The sequence below is a fragment of the Piliocolobus tephrosceles genome, chromosome 7 (genome assembly GCF_002776525.5).
Source record: "Piliocolobus tephrosceles isolate RC106 chromosome 7, ASM277652v3, whole genome shotgun sequence".
NCBI lineage: Eukaryota > Metazoa > Chordata > Mammalia > Primates > Cercopithecidae > Piliocolobus > Piliocolobus tephrosceles.
This window is the reverse complement of record NC_045440.1, coordinates 24,515,605-24,541,229: the sequence shown is the minus strand read 5'-3', so window position 1 is coordinate 24,541,229 and position 25,625 is coordinate 24,515,605. Positions and strand designations below refer to the sequence as shown.

The 25,625-nt window shown below is 38.0% G+C and overlaps 1 protein-coding gene across 3 annotated transcripts in view; it reads right to left on the bottom strand.

The window, feature by feature from the left end:
* Positions 1-25,625, bottom strand: part of PPP2R2A (protein phosphatase 2 regulatory subunit Balpha) — an 82,174-nt gene that overhangs the window by 54,731 nt on the left and 1,818 nt on the right. For all 3 annotated transcript variants that reach the window (XM_023216764.1, XM_023216766.1, XM_023216765.1), the window contains exon 2: positions 25,202-25,276. In XM_023216764.1, the coding sequence (XP_023072532.1) occupies positions 25,202-25,276 (75 nt within the window). The remainder of the gene's footprint in view (positions 1-25,201; positions 25,277-25,625) is intronic.

The window sequence follows — 25,625 nt, the reverse complement described above, 5'->3', positions numbered from 1 at the left end:
AAAAAAAAAAAAAAAAAAAAACTAAGTTATCATATATTTTAAAATGAAATGACACACTGCAGAATTTATCCATTCAACAAATGCCCACTAAATGCCAGATACTGTCATGTGCCTAAAAATGTTACAGATGCTAAGAATGAAAATCGCAAACAAAAAAATCAGGATTTCCTCATATGTGAAACTCAGAAACTGGAGAGAAAGTAGCCTACATACAATAAGCAAGCAAACAATAAATAACATCATTTAAATAATAGTAAAGATATTTTAAAAACAGGTAACATTAAATGTACATCTCTTTCGGGGTTGGAATGGAAATGAGTTAATTTACACAGGGTAGTCAAGATTATGAAAGAAGGTCTATTTCAGAATAAAAGGGGGAAGTTCAAAGCCCTCAAGAAAGCTCCTGTGGCTGGACCTACCAGCGAGCAAGGGGAGAATGACAGGAAGGACCTGTGGGGTAGGCAGAGGGAGCATAGTACTAAATCTACAATACAAATGTTATATTACTAGTAACGGGGTATGAGTATTCCTGATGAAAAACAAAGAAAGCCATTACTCCCTTAATCCTGTGTCTTAGTTTCAAGACAAATAATCTTCCCAATAGAAAATTGGTATTTTAGTTGCCCTGCAATCAGTAACTGACTATAATCTTATGTTCTACCTTATGTTGCTATGGACTAAATGTTCGTCCCCCACAAAATTCACACGTTAATACCTAATATAATGTATTTGGAGGGGAGGTCTTTGGCAAGTGATCCGGTAATAAGGGTAGAGCCCTCATGAATGGCATAAGTGTGTCCCTATAAAAGAGATCTAAGAGAAAGTCCTTGTCCCTTCTGCCATGTCAAGACACAGCCGTCTCTGAACCAGAAAGCAGGTCCTCAACAGATCTGCAGGTGCCCTGATCTAGGACTTCCCAGCCTCCAGAACTGTAAGAAACAAATGTCTGTTGTTTGTTTGTAAGCCACCCAGTCTGTGGTATTCTGTTAACAGCAGCCCAAAAGGTCTATGACAAATGTCTTCATTCTAAGACAAACATATGTATTAATTAAAATTATTTCAGGAGTAAAAAAATATAAACTGATTTTTATCTAAGAAAGCTAAAGTTTTCTCTGATATATTAAGTTCTTTAAAACCTCACTGCTTTTGGCTGACTGCTTCCTGCCTGAAATTTAGGTCTAAAAATGCAGGTTAGTATCTTAGACAAAAGCTATTTTAATTTTTATCATTTTTTGCTATTAATTGAAGAAAGGAAAGGCCATTAAAAACAGTCCACAAGCTGGGCACACTGGTTCAGGCCTGTAATCCCAGCACAGAGGCTGAGGCGGGTCGATCACCTGAGGTCACGAGTTCGAGACCACCTCGGCCAACATGGTGAAACCCCGCCTCTAGTAGACACACACAAAAAAATTGGCCAGGCATGGTGGCAGCCGTCTGCAATCCCAGCTACTTGGGAGGCTGAGGCAGGAGAACTGCTTTAACCCAGGAGGTGGAGGTTGCAATGAACCGAGGTCACACCATTGTACTCCAGCCTGGACAACAACAGCGAGACTCAGTCTCAAAAAAAAAAAAAAAACACAAATAAATAAAATAAAAAAAAAGAAAAGTACACAATATCAGAATTTAGATTTAAGAAAAATCTACTTTTATATAAATTCTGTGAATTCCCCTTTTCTATTGTATAGAAAGTGATTACCAAGTGTTCTAGACATGAATGAAAAGAAACTATAAACATTTTATTGATACACTTGTTAAACATGTAGATGTAAAACATGCATTTATCTTCTAAATTGCACTAAAATGACAGTAAACTAATAAAAACAGTCAAAAATAAGAACAAAGAAAATGCAAGGGAACAGCAGAAGGAAGGTAACAACAATGTGCTGAAAAACAGAAAACTCAGCAAAATAAAGTGAAACCTCTGAGCATGCAAAAGGGGTTGCCAAGTCAGGACACAGAAGCACCAGGCACCTTGGAGGGCTGCAGTGAGGCATGAAACTCAAAACAGCTATTGGGTGAAACATCTATGCAAGATGCAGAGAAGCTAGACTCTAAAATAGAGAACAAGACTACCTCCTGGAGAAACTGAACCTGACTAGGAAAGGTATCAATTTGAGAGGAAGCTGGTGGTGAGGGGTCAAATTAAAAATAAGATTAAGTGAAAGGCTGCATATTAATCCATGAGTTGCTCGGTGATCTTACTGGCTCCCAGAATGTCAGCAGCCAGGCTTAAGATGTGACCCATCCCACCTCCCCACCTCCCACTGAGATAAGACACTAGAAGTTCCTTCTCATCTAGAGATATTGACCTGTGGCTTCCTGGCTCATCACCCTACAGTGAAGCCCACCAGCTGAGTATCTCTGCCAGTGGACACAAAGCTTCTAATTTACTTTTAGTACCTCATTCTTAAAAACTAAGACAGACAACCAAGGATCACCAGATACCAAAGTCTACCAATATGAATAAGAAAAAAGAAACTCAAAGGAAATAGATGCTCAGATTAGAAAATGAAAACAAACCCAAAAAACTATTAATCTTCTCAAAGACAAGATACTCCATTTATAAAACCAGGGCTGCTTAAAACTACCACCATCCACACTATTTCCAAAGGGCAAAAGAGCTCTTAAAAATACAATGGTAAAAATAAATGAAAGAGTTGAGAACAAAACTGAAGAACTCCCCCAGAAAGTAAAACAAAAAGGAAATGGAAAATAGTGGGGGAGGGGCGGGCGGGGAAGAGGACCAGCACAAAAAGTTCAAGATTCAGATAAGTTCCAGAAAGAACAAATAAAACAGAGAAGGAAAAAAATGGAAGGAAATGAATCTACAAGCTGCAAGGGTCCAATGAGTACAAGTCCAATTAATGAAAAAGACCCACACCAAAGCACACCATCCAGAAAGGAAAAATCAGTAAACAGAAGCGCATTAGTGTTCTCAAATGCAACCCCGGAAGCTAACAGACAAAAGAAACACCTCCCAAATTCTAAGGGAAAATGTTAACCAGCCAAACCTGAAAGTGTGAAGTAGAATAAAGACATCTTTTCCAGGCAGGTAAGATCTCAAAAATTTTACCTCCTATGAAATCTTTCCCATAAAGCACAGGATACTGTGTACCATCCCAAAATAACAGCATAAAACAAGAAAGAAAAAGATGTGGGATCCAAGAACAAGGAGCTCCAACATAGGAGAGGCAAAAGGAATTCCCACAATGATGATGATCACGATGATGATGATGAAGGAAAATCCCAGGACAACAGCTGTGCACCAGACTTACAGACTGCCCAGACTGAAGCAAGTGGCTGGAGGGATATAGCTTAAAGCAAAAGTAAAACTGATAGAACATCTGATGTGCTTCAATATATTAAGAGGGGATTTAGTCTCCGAAGAGGATTTGAGGATGATTTAGTGATAGATTCACAGAAAACGAAACGAAGTACTCCAGACTGACACATGATGGAGAACTCCATGAAGAACATAATCTGATTCTTCCTGATTCTGTGGAAAACTACATTAGAAGGCTTTTGAAAGGTGCAGAAAGAAAACAGTGATGGGAGATTAAAAGTCAAATGAATAAGGTAATTATTAACCCTAAAGAAAACAATGTTATAATAGAAAAAAATCAGAATTTATTATACAGCAGCCATATGCACAATGTCCACTCCTGCGTTCATTTCCTATCGCTGTTGTAACAAATCAGTGCAAATTTGGTGGCTTAAAACATCATTAATTTTTTTTTTCTTACAGTTCTGGGTGCCAGGAGTCAAAAATCAGTTTCACTGGGCTAAGGTGAAGTTGTCAGCTGGGATGGTTCCTTCTAGAAGCTTTAAGGGAAGAATTCATTTTCTTGCCTTTCCTCGCTTCTGGAGGCCACCTGCACTTCTTGGCTTGTGACCCTTTCCTTGCAATCACTCCTATCTCTTGTTTCCTCCCTTTGATTTTCTTGCCTCCCTTTTATAGCATCCTTGTGCTTACATATTTACAGCCTACCAGAATAACCTAGGATGATCGTCCTATCTCAAAATCCTTAATTTACTCACATCTGCAAGTCCTTTTGCCATATAAGGTAACAGTCACAGGTTCCAGAGATTAGGACACAGATTTCTTTCGGGGGCCATTATCCAGTCTACTACAACTCTGAACACTGGTTTAAACAATCAACACAGTGTAACAATACCGAGAAAGCTGGGAGGAACAGTAGGAAGCGCCTAGGGGACCTTAATTCTTAGCTACCATTTCCATCTGTGGATTGCTTTTATATGAGCACTTAGTTTAGAAATATGAAAATAGGCCGGGCACGGTGGCTCATCCCTGTAATCCTAGCACTGTGGGAGGCCAAGGCGGGCAAGCCACCTGAGGTCAGGAGTTCGAGATCAGCCTGGCCAACATAATGAAACCACATCTCTACTAAAAATACAAAAAATTAGCCAGGCATGGTGGTGCACAGCTGTAGTCCCAGCTACTTGGGAGGCTGAGGCAGGAGAATCACTTGAACCCAGGAGGTGGAGGCTGCAGTGAGCCGAGATGGTGCCACTGCATTCCAGCCTGGGCAACAGAACAAGACTTCATCTCAAAAAAGAAATATGAAAAAATACCAGAAGAAATAGCTAAAGTGGATTCAAGAAATTCATTTTCCTTATAAGTATTTTGAAATATGGACTTTTAAAAAACTATATACATGAGCTACATGGATAAAATAAAAATCAATCTAAAACAACGTTAAACTTAGATAGCTGGTAAGGGAGAGAAATCCTGATCTGAGATGAACAGGTGCCTCAAGGCTAAGGAAGCAAACAGAAAAATGACAAAGATAAAAATTTAAAGGCAAATTACCAGCAAAAAGCACACCTTTGCCAAGTATGGTAAGGTCTTAGCCTGAGCCAAACTTGAAATTCAAATACAAATTTAAAGTAACAACTAGAGAGGGCTAACATGTAGCAGTATGACGCAAACTGCTCTTTTAAGAACTAGTGCAAAACTCCCAAGGAGGTGTTTTAATTCATTTACAGAACTAACGTTAACTGATGTGAGAACACCACAATAGATCTATTCTGTCAAAAATGCTGAGTAAAAAAAATCAAGATACTAGGTCTCTCTTACCCTTAAAAAGAGGCTAAAAGCTGTCTTGCTGCTCAAAGTGTAGTCTGGGGACCAGCAGCAGCAACACCAGCATCACTGGGAGCTGATCAGAAATGCAAAAATCACAGGCTCCCCCACAAGACCCAAATGCACCATCATCATCTGTATTTTAACCAGACGCCCAGGACATTCATATGCACATAAAGCTAGATAAGTGCTGATATCAGCCCAATACAACTCTTCTTTAACAAAACAGCACACTTCTGAATAAGGAATTGAGGGGAATTAAGCGTGTTCACTGGTACAATAACATTTGCTTTCTATTTCTATTCAGACTTCTGTAGAATTTTCCAAGGGCTCTAAATATATTTGTCAGCCTACTTGAGACTCTGATAAAAGACTCAGATCATGATACAAACAACTGAGTAAAAGAACGAGGAGAAAGAGAAAATATTTATAACATAAAGAATATACTATTTACAACGTGGCCCTAGGTAGCAAGGGGAGCCAATAACAGGGTATTTTAGAGCCTCACTGTGCCTGACACCATCCCTTCAGATGTTCTCAAACTCCATCCCTCCTGCTATGAGAAATGGACACCAACAAGGAAGGGTGCTTTGGACCTTCCTGCATGTTCTAGGTGCACCCCACCCCACCCAATTATATTACTCTTGGGAGAAGATGCAGAATATGTAATTATAGGGAAGAATAAAACACTGGAGGAACTTGAGAAAAAAGGGAAAACAAGACAAAAAAAAAGAAACAAGCTTGAACTTCTGTTGCCACACATTAATTTTCGTTCACTGTTTCAGAGACAGGGTCATGCTACGTTGCCCAGACTGGAGTGCAGTGGCTGTTCACAGGCATGATCACTGTGCACAATAGCTTTGAACTCTTCGTTTCAAGCGCTCCTCCCACCTCAGCCTCCCAATTAACTGGGATTACATGCTTGCACCACCGTGCCCGGCTCAGCACAATAATTTTAAATTAGTCAAATTAATAGTCAAAGTGCCGGACCCTAAACTAATCCCAATTCTGATGAAGTTGGGAAACTAATCTCTCCCTAGCTTTTTCCAAATGCCTAACCAAATCAACACGAAGTGTTAGTCATTAATGTAACGTATATTTATTGGAAGTGCCTAAAATGTGCCCCAAACCTCAAAAACTAGTTGATCTCAATTTGTGGACTGGAACAGGCTTTTATTCTTCTGCTGTCAAACTGTTAATTCTGTTAATTGGGCATCAGACAGCAAAATAACTTTATCAATTAAATTTTCTGAGGCTTACTATGTGCCAAAACTAAGCATTCATGTACATTTAATCCTCTAAACAAAAAGGCAAGTACTATTATTCCCATTTACAGATAAGAAAACTAAAACACAGCAATTCTCAAATGTTTGTTTCCTTACTCTCTGGTTTCCTTTGCTTGTCTAAAAAAGAAAAAGGAAAAAAATCCACTTCATTTAGGAAGTCTTTCCCATGTAATGCAGACCCAAATTATTTCTTCCTTGAGCTTCCCTCCAACGTTCCTCCACTACAATGTATGATTCAAAAGGGGAAAAGGGCTGTGATACTACAAATAAATTAAAAAAAAGCATCACCAAAGAAAACTAGACAAAGAACACAAAAAGGCTCCAACACTTGAACGTGCTCAAACAAATAACTGGAAAAGATTTTTCTGAATGGTGAATATTGTGCCAGGTATTGTCAAGAGGTCAGGAAATGGCCACTCCCATTCACTATTGGAGGAAGTGAAAAATCAACACCAACTTTCTATGGTGATTTGGCAATAAATACCATAAGCCATTTAAAAAAAGAAAAAAAAAAATCACACCTTTCGACCCAGCAATCCCATTTCCAGAAATGTATCCTAAAGCAGTAAAATTCTCATAGGGATGTTCATCATGATCTTTATAATAGCAAACATTATAAACAACCAAAATGTCTAAATGAAATACACTAGAGATCCAATTAAATATACAGCCATTTATCTTCTTCTCACATATGTTAACTGGAAAAAAACATAATACAAAACTGTATGTCTGATAACAATTTTGAAAATATATATTTGCAGTGGAAAAAGAACTATATGATGGAAAGATCTATACCCAAATATTAACAGATGTGACGTAAAAATGGTGAGATTATACAGGCATACTTTTATTGTGCTTCAGAGACACTGTTTTTTTTTCTTTGAAATGGAGTCTTGCTCAGTCACCCAGGCTGGAGCGCAGTGGCGCAATCTCGGCTCACTGCAAGCTCCGTCTCCTGGCTTCACGCCATTCTCCTGCCTCAGTCTCCCGAGTAGCTGGGACTACAGGTGCCTGCCACAATGCCCGGCTAATTTTTTTTGTATTTTTTGTAGAGACAGGGCTTCACCATGTTAGCCAGAATGGTCTCGATCTCCTGACCTCGTCAACCACCCTCCTCGGCCTCCCCAAGTGCTGGGATTACAGGCGCGAGCCACCGCACCCAGCCGACACTGTTTTTTATAAACTGAAAGTTTGTTGTCAGGCACAGGGGCTCACGCCTGTAATCCTAGCACTTTGGGAGGCTGAGGTGGGTGGGTAACCTGAGATCAGGAGTTTGAGACCAACCTGGCCAACACGATGAAGCCCCGTCTCTACTAAACATACAAAAAAATTAGCCAGGCATGGTGGTCGACACCTGTAATCCCAGCTACTTGGGAGGCTGAGGTAGAAGAATCACTTGAACCTCGGAGGCAGAGGTTGCAGTAAGGCGAGATCACACCACAGCACTACAGCCTGGGCAACACAGTGGGACTACGTCTCAAAAGAAAAAAAAAAAAGACAGTCTGAGGCAACCTTGCTAGAAAGGAACTTTTTTTTCTGAGACAGAGTCTTGCCCTGTTACACAGGCTGGGAGTACAGTGGCACGATCTCGGCTCACTGCAACCTCCGCCTCCCAGATTCAAATGATTCTCCTGCCTCAGCCTCCTGAGTAGCTGGAACTACAGGCACGTGCCAACACGCCCAGCTAATTTTTGTATTTTTAGTAGAGGTGGGGTTTCATCATGATGGCCAGGACGGTCTAGATCTCTTGATCTCGTGATCCACCCACCTCAGCCTCCCAAAGTGCCGGGATTACAGGCGTGAGCCACTGCACCCAGCCGAAAGGCACCATTTTTCCAGTATGTGCTCACTTTGTGTCTCTGTGTCACACTTTGGTAATTCTCGCAAAACTTCAAATTTTCCATCATTATTATACCTGTTATGGTCATCTGTGATCAATGATCTTTGATATTACTATTGTAATTGTTTTGGAATGCCATGAAGCACCTCCATAAGACAGCAAATGTAATTCTTAAAAATGCTGTATGTTCTGACTGCTCCACCTACTGGTAGTTCCCCTATCCCTATCTCTCCCCCTCCACCGGCCTCCTGGAGACACAATATTGAAATTAGGCCAATTACTCTACGGGCCTCTAAGTGTTCAAGTGAAAGGAAGATAATTTAATTGACAAAGGTGACTACCCTAAACAACAGATTTTCAAAGTAGACTAAACAGCCCTGTATTAGAAGAAGATATCACCTAGGACTCTCATAGCTGGAAAGGAGAAGCTGATGGCTGGCTTCAAAGCTTCAAAGAACAGGCTGACTCTTCTGTTAGGGGCTAATGCAGCTGAGTGACTTTAAGTTGAGGCCAATGCTCATTGACCATTCTGAATTCTAGGGCCCAAATCTACTCTGCCTGCACTCTAGAAAAAAGCCTAGTTGAGAGCACATCTGTTTACAGCACTGTTTACTAAACATTTTAAACCCACTGTTGAGACCTACTGCTCGGAAAAAAGACTCATTTCCAAATATTGCTGCTCACCCAAGGACTCTGATAGAGAGGGACAAGGAGGTGTTGTTTACATGCCTGCTAACACAATATCCATTCGGCAGCCCACGGATCAAGGTGTGATTCTGACTTACAAGACAATTGTGAGCATTATTAAAGAAATACAGGCTGCACATGGTGGCTCACTTCTGTAATCCCAGCACTTTGGGAGGCCAAGGTGAGTGGATCGTTTGAGCTCAGGAGCTCAAGCCCAGCCTGGGCAACATGTTGAAACCCTGACTCTACAAAAAATTTAAAAATGAGCCAGTGGTGCACACCTCAAGCCCCAACTACCTGGAAGGCTGAGGTGGGAGAATCACCTGAGCCCAGGAGGTCAAGACTGCAGTGAGCCATGATCACACCACTGTACTCCAGCCTGGGCAACAGAGTGAGACCCTGTCTCCAAAACAAACAAAAAAGAAATATATTTTTGTAAGGCTATAACTGCCATAGACAGTGATTCCTTTTGTAAGGCTATAACTGCCATAGACATTGATTCCTCTTAAATCTGGGCAAAGTCAACTGAAAACCTCCTGGAAAGAATTCACCATTCTAGATGCCATTAAGAACATCCATGATTCATGGCAGGATGTCAAAATATCAACATAAACAGGAGTTTGAAAGGAGCTGATTCCAGTCCTCATGGATAACTCTGAGGGGCTCAAGACTTCCATGTAGGTAGTTAACTGCAGATGTAATGGAAATAGCAAGAGAACTAGAATTAGAAATGGAGCCTAAAGATATATTGTTCCAATTTCATGATACCATCAATAGATGAGCAGTTTCTTTTTAATTAAAGAAAATGGTTTCTTGAGATGGAATCTACTGCTGGTGATGACGCTGTGAACACTGTTGAAATGAAACAAACAAAATTTAGAACATTATATAAACTTAGTTGATAAAGCAGCAGTAGGGTTAAAGAATTGTCTCCAATTTTGAAAGACCTTGTACTGCAGGTAAAATGCTATTAAAGAGCATCGCATGCTACAGAGAAATATTTCGTCAACTGATGCAGCAAACTTCATTTGGCACTCTTTAAGAAGTGCCATAGTCACTCCAACCTTCGGCAAACACCACCCTGATCAGTCAACAGCCATCAACATTAAGACAAGATCCTCCAGGGGCAAAAAATGTACTACTTGCTGAAGGCTCAGACAACTATTAACATTTTTTAGCAATAATGTACTTTTTAACTGTCATGTACACTGTTTCAGACACAATGCTACTGTACACTTAACAGACTACAGGATAGTATAAACGTAACTTTTATGTCCTCTGGGAAACCAAAAATTTGTGACTCATCTTACTGCAATATTTGCTTTATTACAGTGATCTGGAACCAAAGCAGCAGTATCTCTGAGGTATGCCTGTATTTGATTTTATTTTTTCATTTACATACAGTACATGGGCTGTCAGAAGAACCAACAATGTTCAACACCTCACTCCCCCACTTTCCAACTACGTGACCTTTAGCAAGTTACATTATCTAAGCCTCGACTTCCTCATCTATAAAATGAAAGTAATAATTTATCCTCAGAGTGAGAAGATTAAATGACATAATACATATAAAGCACTTATACACACAGGCAGCTCAGTTTCTTGAGCACTTATTTTTTAAATTTCTCATTTATAATCAGTTATTTTTCCTTTAATAAAAATTCTTAAAGATTAAAAAACTTTTGCATAGCAAGAATTTAATAAAGCTTTATTCTCATCAATCTGAGCAGTATACAATCTGAGCAGTATACAAATCATGACGTTTTGGCATTTTAAGGAATATTAACAAAACTCCCAAGAAATTAGGTTGAGAATTAGACATGGTGGACAAGTGACCAATAAGGCCTACGTGTTAACTGAACAGTTAAGAACACACATTATGTCTTCAGGATCTAGCCTATTCTATAATGTGTAGTATAGTCTTAATCAAATAAATCACCAAAATGAACCGGTCACTTTACATACTGCCAGGAACAATCAGATTCAAGTGGAGAAAGAAGAAAGAGTTGAGGTCTACAACCCAAAGACTCCAGTATCTATGAACCCAAACTGTTATTTTTAAAGACTTAGATATCTTAGGTATTATAGATTTTACTTAGCTTTGTTTAGAGTCCACTAATTGCACATCTAGATGTAAATTTCAAATGTGTACAACCTTCTCAGCAACTCTCCACATAGAAATCTGTATGGTTTTAATCTACTGATTAAAAGAAAATACTAATTTCTCAGGCAACTCATCAGATCCTCTTTAAGGCAGGGCCTATAGACCTTGCCTAATAATTCATGGACTCCTAAAATACATTTTCCTACTTTCAAGTCCAAAATGATAAAGATGTGCTGTTAAAAACACATGCAAATACAAAATAAAAAGCTTCCGGACGATATATAAGAAACCTGTGATGGCATCTCTGGTGAGACGACAAAGAAACTGGGACAAAGAAGAGAGAAGCATACATTTGCTGTATTCCTCTTGATTTACTATTCTATATATGTATCAATTTTTTTTTTCTGTCACCCAGGCTGGCGTGTAGTGGCACAATCATGGCTTACTGTAACCTCGAACTCCTGGGCTCAAGCAATCCTCCTGCCTTGGCCTCCTGAGTAGCTGGGACTATAGGCGTGCATCACCATGTCCAGCCTTTATTAGATTTTCTTAACCTAGTTATTAAAACATAAAAACCTTTACCTATATTTGGTTTGTAAAACAGATGTACAAACTAGATTTGATTAATACAGTGGGGAAAGTTAGATGTAAATGTAGTCTGTGTGTGACTTAGAAGTACAGTGCTGCAAAATGAATGTTTTTCTTTTGTAAATGCAGTTTATTGGCTGTAGAAAACTTTTTTTTTTTTTTTTTTTTGAGACCGAGTCTAGCTCTGTCACCCAGGCTGGCTGGAGTACAGTGGCGCGATCTTGGCTCACTGCAACCTTCACCTCCTGGGTTCAAGCAATTCTTGTGCCTCGTGCCTCAACCTTCTGAGTAGCTGGGATTACAGGCAAGCGCCACCAAGCCCAGCTAATTTTTGTATTTTTAGTAGAGATGGCGTTTCACCATGCTGGCCAGGCTAGTCTCGAACACCTGACCTCAAGTGATCCACCCGCCTTGGCTTCCCAAAGTGCTGGGATTACAGATGTGAATAACCATGCCCAGCCTAGAAACTCTTTTTCTTTTTTTTCCCCCTGAGACAGAGTCTTGCTCTGTTGCCCAGGCTGGAGGGCAGTAACATGATCTCGGCTCACTGCAACCTCCACCTCCTGGGTTCAAGAAATTCTCCTGTCTCAGCCTCCTGAGTGGCTGGGATTACAGGCACGTGCCACCACACCCAGCTAATTTATTTTTTCTAGAGACAGCGTTTCATGTTGGCCAGGCTGGTTTCGAACTCCTGACCTCAGGTGATCCACCTACTTTGGCTTCCCAAAGTGCTGGGATTATAGGCATGAGCCACCATGCCCACCCTAGAAATTCATTTTTAAAAAAAAAGTAAATCCTACCTCTTTGCTCCCATTTAATTTTTATTGTTTTACTAGTATTTTTTCCAAAATCAGTGCACAATTCAGTGGCTTTTTAATATATTCATCACTACTATTTAATTCCAGAACATTTCCATCACCCCTTAGAGAAACCCTGCACCCAATGGCAATCACTGCCCTTATTCTCAACTCCCTTTCCCTCACACCGCTCCTGGCAAACACTAATCTACTTTCTGTCTCTACAGGTTTGCCTATTTTGGACATTTCATGTAAATGGAATCATAAACTCTATGGTCTTTTGTAACTGGCTCCTTTACTTAGAACGTTTTTTAAAATCTATCCATGTTGAAACATATCAGCACTTCATTCCTTTTAGTGTCTGAGTAACATACCATTGTATGGATACACCACCTTTATCCATTCATCAGTTGATAGAGACTTGGCGTTGTTTCCACTTTTTGGCTATCATGAGTGAGGAAGGGTCCTAGCAACATTCATTTACCAGGTTTTGGGTGGACATGTTTTCAATTCTCTTAGATATACACCTGGGAGTAGAACTGCTGGGTCAGAAAGTAATTCAGTGTTTAAGGAACTAACAAAATAGTAAAAATCACGGTATGGTAGCTTGGAGGCTACCATAAACATTCACCTAGGGAAGTCTCTCAAAATATTAATTAGAAAATTCCAACTCATGACCATTTGAAAGCAGTAAAAGACAAATTTATGGTCTTAGACCTGCAATATGGGACTTTTTAAAATTTAACTCCAAGAAACAAGTAAATATTTGTACTACATCCCATCTCAATATCAAGCAGCATAAAATCAACTTAGAAAAGGGAGAGTAATTTACTACTCAGACTCTAGTATTACCCGTAAAATTTTTACACATGATTAGAGGTTTTCACAGTACCATAAATAGGTGTAATACCAAAAGCCAAGTGCTATGGGAAATGTTTATTTCAATAAAATGAACCTCCAGTGTACCTAGAAGGAACAATATCTTCTATCTCCTTCACATTCTCCACAGCACTGGAACTCAACAGATACCTGTTGAGTTCTGGCTGAACAAAGTCTCACCTTAGCTCTATCCCCTCCCCATAAAAATCAGAGATGCAGATTCAATCAAACAGTTTTAAAAATAAAACTACACCAATGTCTAAATCCTTTAAACTGACACTTTCATGTTCTACCTAGACTACTAAAATTAATTACACAAAGTACCTACTTTGATCCTTCCCACAGAACCCGATATATATAAAAAGACTAGGAGCTCGCTTCTTAAAGCAACCAACATGTCCATCAAAGGATGAATGAATAAACAAAAGGGATATATACACACAATGGTCTATTATTCAGCCTTAAAAAGGAAGGAAATCCTGTCACATACTACAACAGGGATGAACCCTGAAGACATTATGAAATAAGCCAGTCACAAAAAGACTGTATAATTCCACTTGGAGGAGGACTCTAAAGTAGTCAAATTTGCAGAAACAGAAAGTAGAATGATAGCTGCCAAGAGCTGAGGGGAGGGGAAAAAGGGAGTTGTTTAATGGGTATAGAGTTTCAGTTTTGCAAGACGAAAAAGTTCTGAGGATCTGTTTCACGGTATGAATAAAGTTAACACTACTGAATGGTGTATTTGAAAACGGTTAAGATGGCAAATTTTATTATGTTATGTGTTTTCTACAATATGCATAAAAACATTAGGTAGCTAAAAATTTTCACTAAAAATTGGTTCTGTTGCTAGAAAAAAAAACAACGCTCACTTTATGTCAAGGAGAAAAAAGAACAAGCAATGCCTTTGCTACTACCAATTCCTTTAACAACCATTTTTGCATGTTGCATGCCTTGATAAGAAATTTGTTCACAACTATTCATTGCCTACAATAGCCTGTTTCTCTTGAATTAGAGTCTTCCCACTCTATTAGCTAAAAGGAAAGATTCCTCTTATGTTACCTTAGAAAGTCATCTACCCTTAAGAATCTTACCTTGTGGTAAGCAGAAAAAAACAGACACACAGGGTAACACCAAAAAAAGGTACTATTTCTACTTTCATGCAGAGCAGACCTACAACGAGCCTGCAATGGCAGGTTATGAAAAGTAACACTGTTCCAGATCTAACCATGTTCTTCTGGATCTTTAGAAAATTTTTAAAATTTTGCCCCCAATCCTTTTTACCTACTCTGATTTCTCTCTTAACACAAGCTATTGAAGAACTTAAATTTCCTTCTGATTAAAGTATAAAATAAGCAACTGGCTCAAAATCCAATATATCCCTCTAATGTTTTTACCAATGAGAGACAGTTTTCAATAAAGGGGGGGAAAAAAGATGGGAATGCACTAAATCTGTCAAGTCTAGTATTTTAGAGAAGATTAATCCCTCCCATATTATCTCAGGAAAAAGTAATAAGAGGACTGATAAGAAAAAATACCCTCCTGAATAGTCTAAACACCATTATTACCACACAAATATCCTTGATTCTTCCAAATTTACAGTCCAATAAATAAGTTTCAGTAAGCGTGTAAACACAGGCATAACTACAAGATCAGAGCAGAAGTTCTTAAACCAGATCACTGGTCCACAGACCCTGTGAACTGGATAAAAAGAGATAATTCAAAGATTCCAGAAGAGAAAACTCCATCTGGTATTTGAACATACAGAGAGGATTTAACCAATAGAAACTAAAAGCTACAAGAGTGTAACTCCCGGCAATGTGCTATACAGAAGTATTCAACGACTTGCCAAGGATTCCACATTTGCCAAGAGCAAAGATCTAGATGATATTGTAATCAACTACTGCCAACATTAACTAAAAACATTCACATTAATTTTTAAAAATTTGCTGAGTTTTTTAAAATTACATTCCGTGTTTAAAACTGGACAGAAGACTGTTAAAAGTCTACAAACTCTGGCATTCAAGCGTAGAAAACAGCCACAAAAATACTGAAAATATTAAGCAATAGTTGATACTACATCTTCAGAATGGGAAATTTAACTATTTGAAATGGAATTATGTTGTTCCTTTCAGGATTTTCAGAAAAACATTGTTCCCTCTCTCCCTTCCCTTTAACAGTTAAGTTGGGAAACAGAGAGTTACCAAGCCCATTTTATGCCTTCTTTCCTAGAACAGACCACACATCACCAAACTGCTACATGTTGGGCTCAAAATAAATACAATGTCAAGGTCACCAACTCACTTCTAATGAGGAGGCAGGCAACCCAGGATGGCACTAAATTAGGCTGTGAGAATTTCAGTGTTCCTGATAGTTGAACCTGAGCAGACACTGTGGGGAAAACCGTAAAAAATTATTTTATTCTGACAAATCTATTACTGGTATTTAATCTCTGTAAGGGAGAGTAAGAGTAATCTCTGTAAGGGAGAGTAAGTATCTAAAAATAGATACTTTAACGTCCTGAAGGTATTCTTCCTTCACCAAGATCACCAGCTGAAAGAGCTTAAGGCAGATCTAATTCGGTATCTAAAAGAACAGGGAGGGAGGAGAAAAGAACAGGGAGGGAGGAGAAAAGAACAGGGAGGGAGGAGACTGAAACAATTTCAAGTCACAGAAACTACTTTTATAGGCAATTTTTTAAAGACATTCATGCACAAAAGCAGTACACTGTTCTGATCACTTATCTTGTGGTTCATGAGACTTGTAAAGCATTATTACTAAAATGAAATCTATGAACAGACTAAACCAACAACTGTCAAATTTTCTGAATGACAGATCCCCTTAACTCTTAAAATCTTAAACCACCAAAGAGCTTTTAAACTTTAAAATATTTCTTCATTGTAAAATAGTAATAAACCTCACACATTAAAAAAAATTTTATGAAAAATGACTATACCCCCCCCACCAACAAAATTAATGACACTGCTTTACACTGCTGCAAATCTCTTTAATATCTGGCCTAACAGAATGAAGGTTCTCTTAACTGCTTCTGTATTCAATATACTGTACCACAATATGCTTTGTCGATTAAATATGTGAAGAAAATCCAGCCTCACTCAGACATGTAGTTAGAAAGGGAGGAATATTTTAATAGGTTTTTCAGGTAGTTATGGATATACCTTTGATACGACACCAAAACTCCTCACTGGTAGATTCTTAAAAGGTTTGTGGAATCTGAAAACATATCGGTAGTCTGTCACATTAAAATTCAATGCTCTAGCATGCACTTTTATTGATGTATGACTGTTTAACATCACATGCATTGGTCACTCCTAGAAGGCTGACTCACTGAGTTATACAGATCTTCCAAATGTTGACATATTACATAGTATCAAAAAATCACATTCATTAATATGACTACTGATTTTATTTGAAAAAATCTTTGAAGTACTGGGAGGCTGTCAAGCTCACAATTACAGACATGTGTTTTCCAAAATTCTAATTTTTGCTTGAAAGCTCAAATTTCATCATGGGCAACAAACACTGTCTACTGAAGCAACAGTTTCACTGTTCTTTTGAGAAAATCTCCACCAAATATCCAAGTCCGAATAACCATAGTTTACCAGTTATTTCAAATAAAAATGATGTTCCATGAAAACAGCAGTTGAAACTCAAACAGCTGTACCAATGCTGTTCCTCCAGACAACCACTGTACTTTGCTCCCTTGCAGAAGTGCTCTAGGTATACCTTCCATTCTGTCACGCAGAACATCAAATAGACGTGTTCAAGTAGAATTTAATAAAATTAAGTTTTTACTGCTTCAAGGACATTCTTAAAACTGATAGTTTTTTAAACTGCTGGTACATGGTGATGAAGATTACCTCTACAAGTACCCTTCTGTGCCACTGTCTTGATCTCATGCTAAGATGGCTTCTGTACCACTGCTGCAAAGTGTAATGAAAAAGGCAAGTATCATCTGAGTACTACTGTGAAAATAGTTTTGACTTCACAGACAGTTTGAATGAGTTCAGGGGTTGCCAGACCACACTTAGAGAACCACTGGACTACATGGTATCAATTTTGATGGCAGCTATGGACTCTGACCAGAAAAATGCACATATGTACAATCACACAATTTCACACACATCATCAGAGGGTTAACAAAGCCCTTATAACCCATCTACAGACAGCACATCTCAGCCAACAAATGCCATTAGCAGACCAGCCTGGGCAACATGTTGAGACCTGTCTCTACAAAAAAAATTTTTAAAAACTAGCCAGGCATGGTGGCCTGTGCCTGTAGTCCCAGCTACTCAGGAGGCTGGGGCAGGAGGATCACTTGATCCTGGGAGGTTGAGGCTGCAGTGAGCCGTGATCATGCCACTTCACTCCAGCCAGGGTGACAGAGCAAGACTCTGTCTCAAAAGAATGTCATTAGCAGAAAATTCAATAAATCTCCAAATTATATTTGATTACTTCAAAATAAAAATTACCTACTAGGCATTACAAACAAACCTTGTTATAAATAAGAGCTGCAGTTCAACAACATCAAACACCTTCACCTGAACTAAAAGGAGATCAAGTTTTCAAACAAAATTATATTAGGAAAAGTGAAAGGTCTGAGGTAAGAATCCCAGCTTCATCACCTACTCAAGATTATATTGTTAATTAACTTTCCCACCAGTCTACTTATTTCACAGGGTTTTTGTGAAGAACAGTAAATTAATAGATGTAAAGCACCTAAAACAATGCCTGGTACATAGTTAAGCACTCAAAAAATGTAGGTTACTCAAGATGGCCATGCCATGCCTTCCTTACAATGACTATACAGCAGTTTATTTATAGAAAATCTAATTTGCACCCAGGCTTTTTCTTTTCTGAGATGGAGTCTTGCTCTGTTGCCTAAGCTGGAGTGCAAGTGGCACGATCTCGGCTCACTGCAACCTCCACGTCCCAGATTCAAGCCATTCTTCTGCCTCAGCCTGAGTAGCTGGGACTACAGGCACACGCCACCACACCTGGCTAATTTTTGTATTTTTAGTGGAGATGGGGTTTCACTATATTGGCCAGGCTGGTTTCAAACTCCTGACCTTGTGATCCACCTGCCTCCACCTTCCAAAATGCTGAGATTACAGGCGTGAGCCACCATGGCCGGCCAGCTTTTACTTTTCTTTCCGTCTGCTGAGGAAGCACCTTATGGATACTTGATTACTTAATTATAATTTCCATCTTCATCTTAAAGGGCAACAAGATTATAGTTGAGAATATTAGCTAAAATTTTTTAGCTATTTTCAGCCCTTCAGTTTTCCTATTTAACAGCATTAAGAAACTTACCTTTCTTCCTACAACTCAACTTTAAGATAAATTAGGCAAACATTTATATGCAAATATGTAACATATTGTAACCTCTTCATTGATTTAATGAATTTCTGCTTCAACCTCTCATCATTCTGCTTATTCCACAATTTTCAATAACTTGATTTTAATATGTCATTCACTATTACGGAGTACTAAGAAACATCCAAGACTAATTTTTGGTTTATTTTAATAACAAGACAAAATTTCAGCAATATGTTTTCAATGGCCTTGATCTCTCATAATCGTTTGTCAAATGAATGTGAAAAAACTTAGTATTTTAAAATAAAGCAAGAACACTATTTGATGCTAAACAGATACTATCATTCATGGTATTTAATGGGTAAATTGACACTACTACTTTAAGTGGCTGTACTGAGTGAGGTCTACTAGACTTCAGTAAGTAGTAATACTAGTGTTAAGAAAAAGAAATGTCACATGTCATACAAGGTAAGGATATTAACTAAGACCTTCACCACAGGTCATTAGGTTTCGGAATACAGCTAATGCGCCACTATTTTTAAATCCACAAAACAACAGGGTTCTACTATTTTTTTCTACTAACTTACCTCACTGCCTAAATCTAACATGCATACTACTCTAAGAAACACAGAAGACGGCCTGGGCAACATAGCAAGACCTCGTCTTTAACAAACAAACAAAAAAAAAGATGCAGAAGAGACATGATTTTAAATTCTGTTCATATTATAGCATTAAACATATGATACGGACTAAAACCATTAAACTGTGTGTGATATCAAAATATGGACTGTTTCTCAAATTTTTACTTATGTCCTTATTTGGTGCATATTTTAGCCTCTACCATTTAAAAAATATTTTTCAAGACCCAGTCCACAAGGCTAAATCCTACCAAAAGTAAACAGAAAGCAAAGAGTTGAAAACACACAATGCACTTGGATCCAAGTTTCATAAAATCAGACTTCATAAGATAATATCCTAAAATAATTACCTATGAAAGTTTAAGACTATCAAATATGGAGATAAGGTTCATTATTAAATATTTAATAACATCTGATATTTTAAGATTACTAAACAATGAAACAATGAAAATGTATATTAAAATAATTAAAATAACTATCTTGAATGGTTAAGTTGTTCCTTTTTTTTTAAAACAGAGTCTTACTCTATTGTCCAGGCTGGAGTCTAGTGGCACAATCACAGCCTAACTGTAGCGGACCTCTCAGGCTTAAGCCTCAGTCTCCTGAGTAGCTGGGACTACAGTTGCACGCCGCCATGCCCTGCTAATATTTTTATTTTTTGTAGAGACAAGGTCTCACTACGTTGTCCAGACTGGTCTCAAACTTCTGGATTCAAGAGATCCTCTTGCCTGGCCTCCCAAAGTGCTGGGATTCCAGGCATGATCCACTGCACCTGACCTGTTCCATTATTTTGACCAAATATTACACACTTCAGATTACCCACATGTATCTGAATCTTTAATAATTTATTTCTGCAAGTAAAATTTAAACACATTATCAAAATCATTAGAAAAAATTTCTTACGGTTTGATATTAAAAAATGAACTTGTCTATTTTGTCAAATCCAGATTTTAAAAACAAATATTACATTATTAAATAACAAAAGGATGGGAACAGGTCAAGTGATGGAAGCATAAATGGGGCAGCACTGGCTGTTGACAATGATGGGTGACAGGAGTTCATTGTACTATTCCACATACTTTCCAGATGAAGTTTTTTAAAAAAACAAATAGTAGTCAACTTAACAAACAAGCAATTACTGCATTACCTTCAGGATGAAATAAACATCGTAGAGCACTTCTGGTTTAGTACAGAACATGTGCACGGTCATAACAACTTAAGCACTGACATCTAATTTAATCATAGTGTGTGATGTAACATTGGGGCACAACAGGGACAGAAATGGGGGCGATAATGTGAACAGCTTAGTTATCACCTACTAGAGGAGCAAGTCAGCTGGAAATGCTAAAATTGACAAGATACAGAAATATCATTTTATACCCAAAAAGGAAATGACGCACCAAGGAATCCAGCAGAGCTGAACAACTGCTCTTAGGAGACGGACTAGGGATTAGGGAGTGGGGAGGTAGGGGACTGCCATTTTTCATCCTAAACCCTTTGGTACCGTATTAGATTTCTAAAATCCTCTTATTGTAAAATTTAACAGAAAAGAAAAACAAAAATTGAAACAAAAATGCCGAGGTTAGTCTTTACAAACATCTGTACAACCACCATCCCAGTCAAGATGGCACCCAAGGGCCTCCCCCACCCTTCCCAATCACAACTCCCTTCCAACAGCTTAAAAGTAGCCACTATACTGACTTTTACAGTACTTTTTACAGTACTTTTTTTCCTTTTACTTCATAGCTTTTCTTCATAGTTTTACCAGCTTCATATGTGTCTCTAAATCTATAGGGTAGTTTTGAATGTATTTTGTAATTTATTATTAGTGGAATCAAAGAGTATGTATAAAACACACATACATGCTATTTCCTTCACTTTGAGAACTTTTTAGTAGGCTTTAAAGACAAATCCCCAATTTACTCATACTCCAAAGACTCTTCCTTCAAAGTAACAATAATATGAAGTTTCAAGTAATAGTATCTAAATCCTCATAAGGCTCTTTTGTGCTGGGTACTGTTCTGTTTTATGTGTATAAACTCATTTAATCATCAAAACAACACTGTAAAAAAGACAGGTTTCATTGTTATCCTCATTTTATAGAGGGGAGCTAGACACAAAGAGAGGACCACACAACTGATAAATGACTGAGCAAGATTCAAACCATGTAGCCTAGCACCTGAGTCTGCGCTCTTACCTACTGTCTCATGAAAGAAAGTTTTCAATAAAAGAAAAATTAAAAATATAAACTATATCACTAGCAATAATATAATTTATTTTTTAAGGCCTCTAGAGTCCAGTATCTCAAACACCAGTAGTATTAATTACCAGTAGTAATAATTCTGTGGCTGGTGGCTCACACCAGTAATCTCAGCACTTTGGGAGGCCGAGGGGCAGGTGGATCACTTGAGGTCAGGAGTTCAAAACAAGCCTGGCCAACATGGCAAAATCATCTCTAATAAAAATACAAAAATGAGCCGGACATGGTGGCGTGCGCCTGTAGTCCCAGCTTCTCAAGAGGCTGAGGCAGGAGAATCACTTGAACCCGGGAGGCGGAGGATGCAGTGAGTTGAGATTGCGCCACTGCACTCCAGCCTAACAGAGTGAGACTCTGTCTCACCAAAAAAAAAAAAAAAAAAAAAAAGGTTTTGGGCTGTTTTTAGATGCTTTTGGAAATTAACAAGATTAAAGTATAAAGAAGAGCAGAAATCACCTAATCCATTCTTATTATTCCATTACTAAACACACAGAAACCCAGGGGAGTACTTATCCCCAGTGACACACACTATCCCTAGTTGGTGCTGGAGCTAGCGTAAAAACACAAGGTCTCCTGATTTCTTTGTATTATATGGTTGTACATCATCAATCTGGTTATAAAAAGCCTACCAATGATTCTGCACACAGCGTTTTAAATTTTTATTTTAAAAAGTCTACCAAATAACTAAATCCATGACTGCCAGAAGTACACCTCAATCATCCCTTTACCATTTCTCTTCCCCTTTCAAAACCTAAGAACAATAACATTTATGTCCCTTCATTCAAACAAATATTCAACTACTGTCTGCCAGGCATTGTTCTAGACAGAGCAGTTTCATGCCTGCATAAGGTACGAAGATAAATCAGTCCTGCACTAAACTTTGTAGTATGTAACAGTAGAGATGTGGGTACTATGTGATATCTATGTAATAAAGTGCCATAAAGGAAGATTTTAAAAACAGGTATTTCCAAAAGACGGAATTAGCAAAAAGGTTAAAGGCATGATTTGAGGGATGAACAGGATCCTGGTAAGAGAACTGTGGGAGGACCGTCAGGTATTCCAAGGTGGAAGCAGCAAAAACAAAGACCCTAAAATATGAGAGCATAGAACGCCTTTGAACAACAGTATCTGTTTAGCTGGGTCATCAGCCATAGCAGCAAATAAACTGAGAGGAGAGGCCATATTGGACAAAGGTCATACATTCTAGACAGAGATGTTTGAACTTAATTCCTAATCCAGTGGATACAGTGATCCACCGTGGATTTATGAGGAAAACGACAAAACTAGGACTGCATTTAAGATTAACTCTCAAGCAAAACATAGGATGAAGAAGCAGGGAATAATTTAGGAACTTGCAACTCAGATGAGGGAGAGTGGAAACCTGAACAGAAGTGAAAGCAGGTATGCAAAGAATATTAAGGCATTACAGAGTAAAAATGGTATGCCCTGGCAGCTGACCGCATGTAGATGGGAGAAAGGCAGGCGATATGGAGATAATCAAGATGTATCATCAACAGAAAACAGGCAAGTAAAAGTTGAGCTACAGGTAACCTGTTTAAGAGATCAGTCTAAACCTAAGGGGGTAAGGAATGTGTTAATAATCTTATTTTACTTCAGAAAAGCAAATCTTCCCCTAGTAAAACAAACAAGACTATAATATTCAAACTCTAGTATGCAGAAATACCCAAAATAAAGTGGTGTCACTTGAAAATTGGATTTTTATACTTAATATTTTGTATAATGATACCTATTAGAACAAGTCGTATTTTTACTAAGATATATGTTATTTTACTAAAATATAAATACCAAGTATCAGCATTTTAGGATGCTAAGAATATGCTTACGTTAAAATATTTAACCTCTAAAGAAAATTATTTAATGAATCAGTAGAAAAATGCACCTACTAAGTATCAGCAAAGGGGAACTATAACTGATTTATCTCCTAACTTCACCTCAATACGTTCTTGAAAACTTTGACTTTTTTTTCTGCTCAGCATCTTTTGTTACAATACTTTCTTTGCTTAAAGTCACAGAACATTAAGGGAGGACTTAATGTATATCACAAGCTATTTGGTTCAGTTACACAAATGATCTTCAGTTTGAAATATCAATTTCTTCTCATTAAATAAAAGCCATGTGGTCTTTCTGCCTAATGTTTAACAAGCAAACTATGAGCTGCTCCTTGTGAGCAGAGTTTACGTTCTAGACACCAAGCACCCTCAGTGCTCAGCATTTAGGGGAACTTTCCTAAGGGAATAAATGGAATTCAACCAAAGAATATTTTCCAAGTATACAGCACTTTCATAACTTGGTGAGTGTTACACAACTGCGCAGAACTAATGATCCAATACTGGAGTGTCTACTATTCAACAGGTAATGTAGTTACAACATGAGTAATACACAACTCCTCCCTTGAAGTTAGGACTTATTTCTTTAAACAAGTCAAACACTACTGACTTCATCAGAAAACCCTGATTTACACTATTTGCATGACCATCAGTCAGTCTCTTTTGTCTCTGGTTTCTCATCTAAGAAACAAATAAGAATTCAAAAGAAAAGGAACGTGAGCGAGCTCTGCAAAATATGACAAGTATAACCTATGCCAGTTGGCTTCCCATAGGATTCACCACACTCTAAAACAGACACTTCATTAAGAATGACACTGACACAAGCAAATAAAAGCATTCGGCTACCACCCACCACCTGAAAAAAACCTCCAAAAGACTACCCTACAGACAGGTCAGAAATATGAGAACAATACAATCTAGGGAAAAGGTTTATGAATTTTCACCAAATTTTTAAAACTCAAAAAGTACATGCTTAAATTTATCTGAGTTTTGTTTGGAACATCCCTACTGTAATTCAAGACACACAATGCCATTAAAACTCAAACTTCAACATTTATGAGGAATGAAACAATGCAACAACTTTGCGGGAAATGCCTCTGCTGCCTAAGACCATCTCAAATGAATGCAAAACCTTGAAGTTCCAAAACTTAAACTTCTGAAACACATTAGTAAACAAATTTGGGTAGAAAATCAGACCTAAGTACTTCAACTGATCAAACACTGTTTCCACCTGCACAAGAATATACGCTTCCTAGAAGACAAGCGATATGTGCATAGCATTGTTACTGTCTTATCCACCTAAATACCAGAAAGACAACAAAATGAATAATCTGAGCTATCATCTCTTCACAGAATATGCCAATCAGCATCACACTCCCAAAGTGGACAAATTCAAAAGTAGTTAAAAATTTTCCTATAAAAATCAAAGACGTTGTTAAGAATGTTTCTGAACCAAATGTTGATGGCACCTATTTCAATTTACTTATCTAAAACAATGTACAAACATAAAAATGCATCACCATTTATTTGTATGTGGAATTTACATAACAAAGAAACCCTTAAATGCAGCTCACAGCTTTCACGTGAGGATTTTGTATGTCTCATCACCTTTCATATAAATTCAGAGGAAAAAATAATAAAAACAAGGCATAAATAACAAATGAAATTTAAGGCTGTTTTTCAGAAAGGTAACTTTTAAAACTGTTCTTACATTTCTTGGACAATAAACACAAAATCATCTTGAATTTATAGCAGTTTCGACTTCAAGGAAATCCCTCAGTAGGAAACGTTTCTGAAAAAATTATATATCCAAAATTTGCATTATTAAACGCTTTCTTACCTTCTGCTACATCATCATCTACTGCTCCTTTCACCTGAGAAAAACACCACTGAATATCATTCCCTCCTCCAGCTCCTGGAAAAAGAAAACATACCAATTAAAACCGAGTTCTGCTTATGTTGACTCTCATAAACACAGAGATGGTATCCATGGTTGGCATGATACTTACAGCCTAGTTCTGCCCACACATACAACTACCACCAAGAGCACCAGTATGGAAAAAGACTAGACCCCAATAGTTGGTACTGTATTAAAAAGAAAAAAACAAACATTCCAGGTATGAAGTATTTAAAGGCACATGATCTATGCTCATTATATATCTGTTCACAAACCTCCTCTCAAATACAGTAAAAGCCTTACATTCAGGCAAGACCTACCAGAAAAAAAAGTAAATACCAAGAGTTAAAGAGTTTTCTTTTTAAGT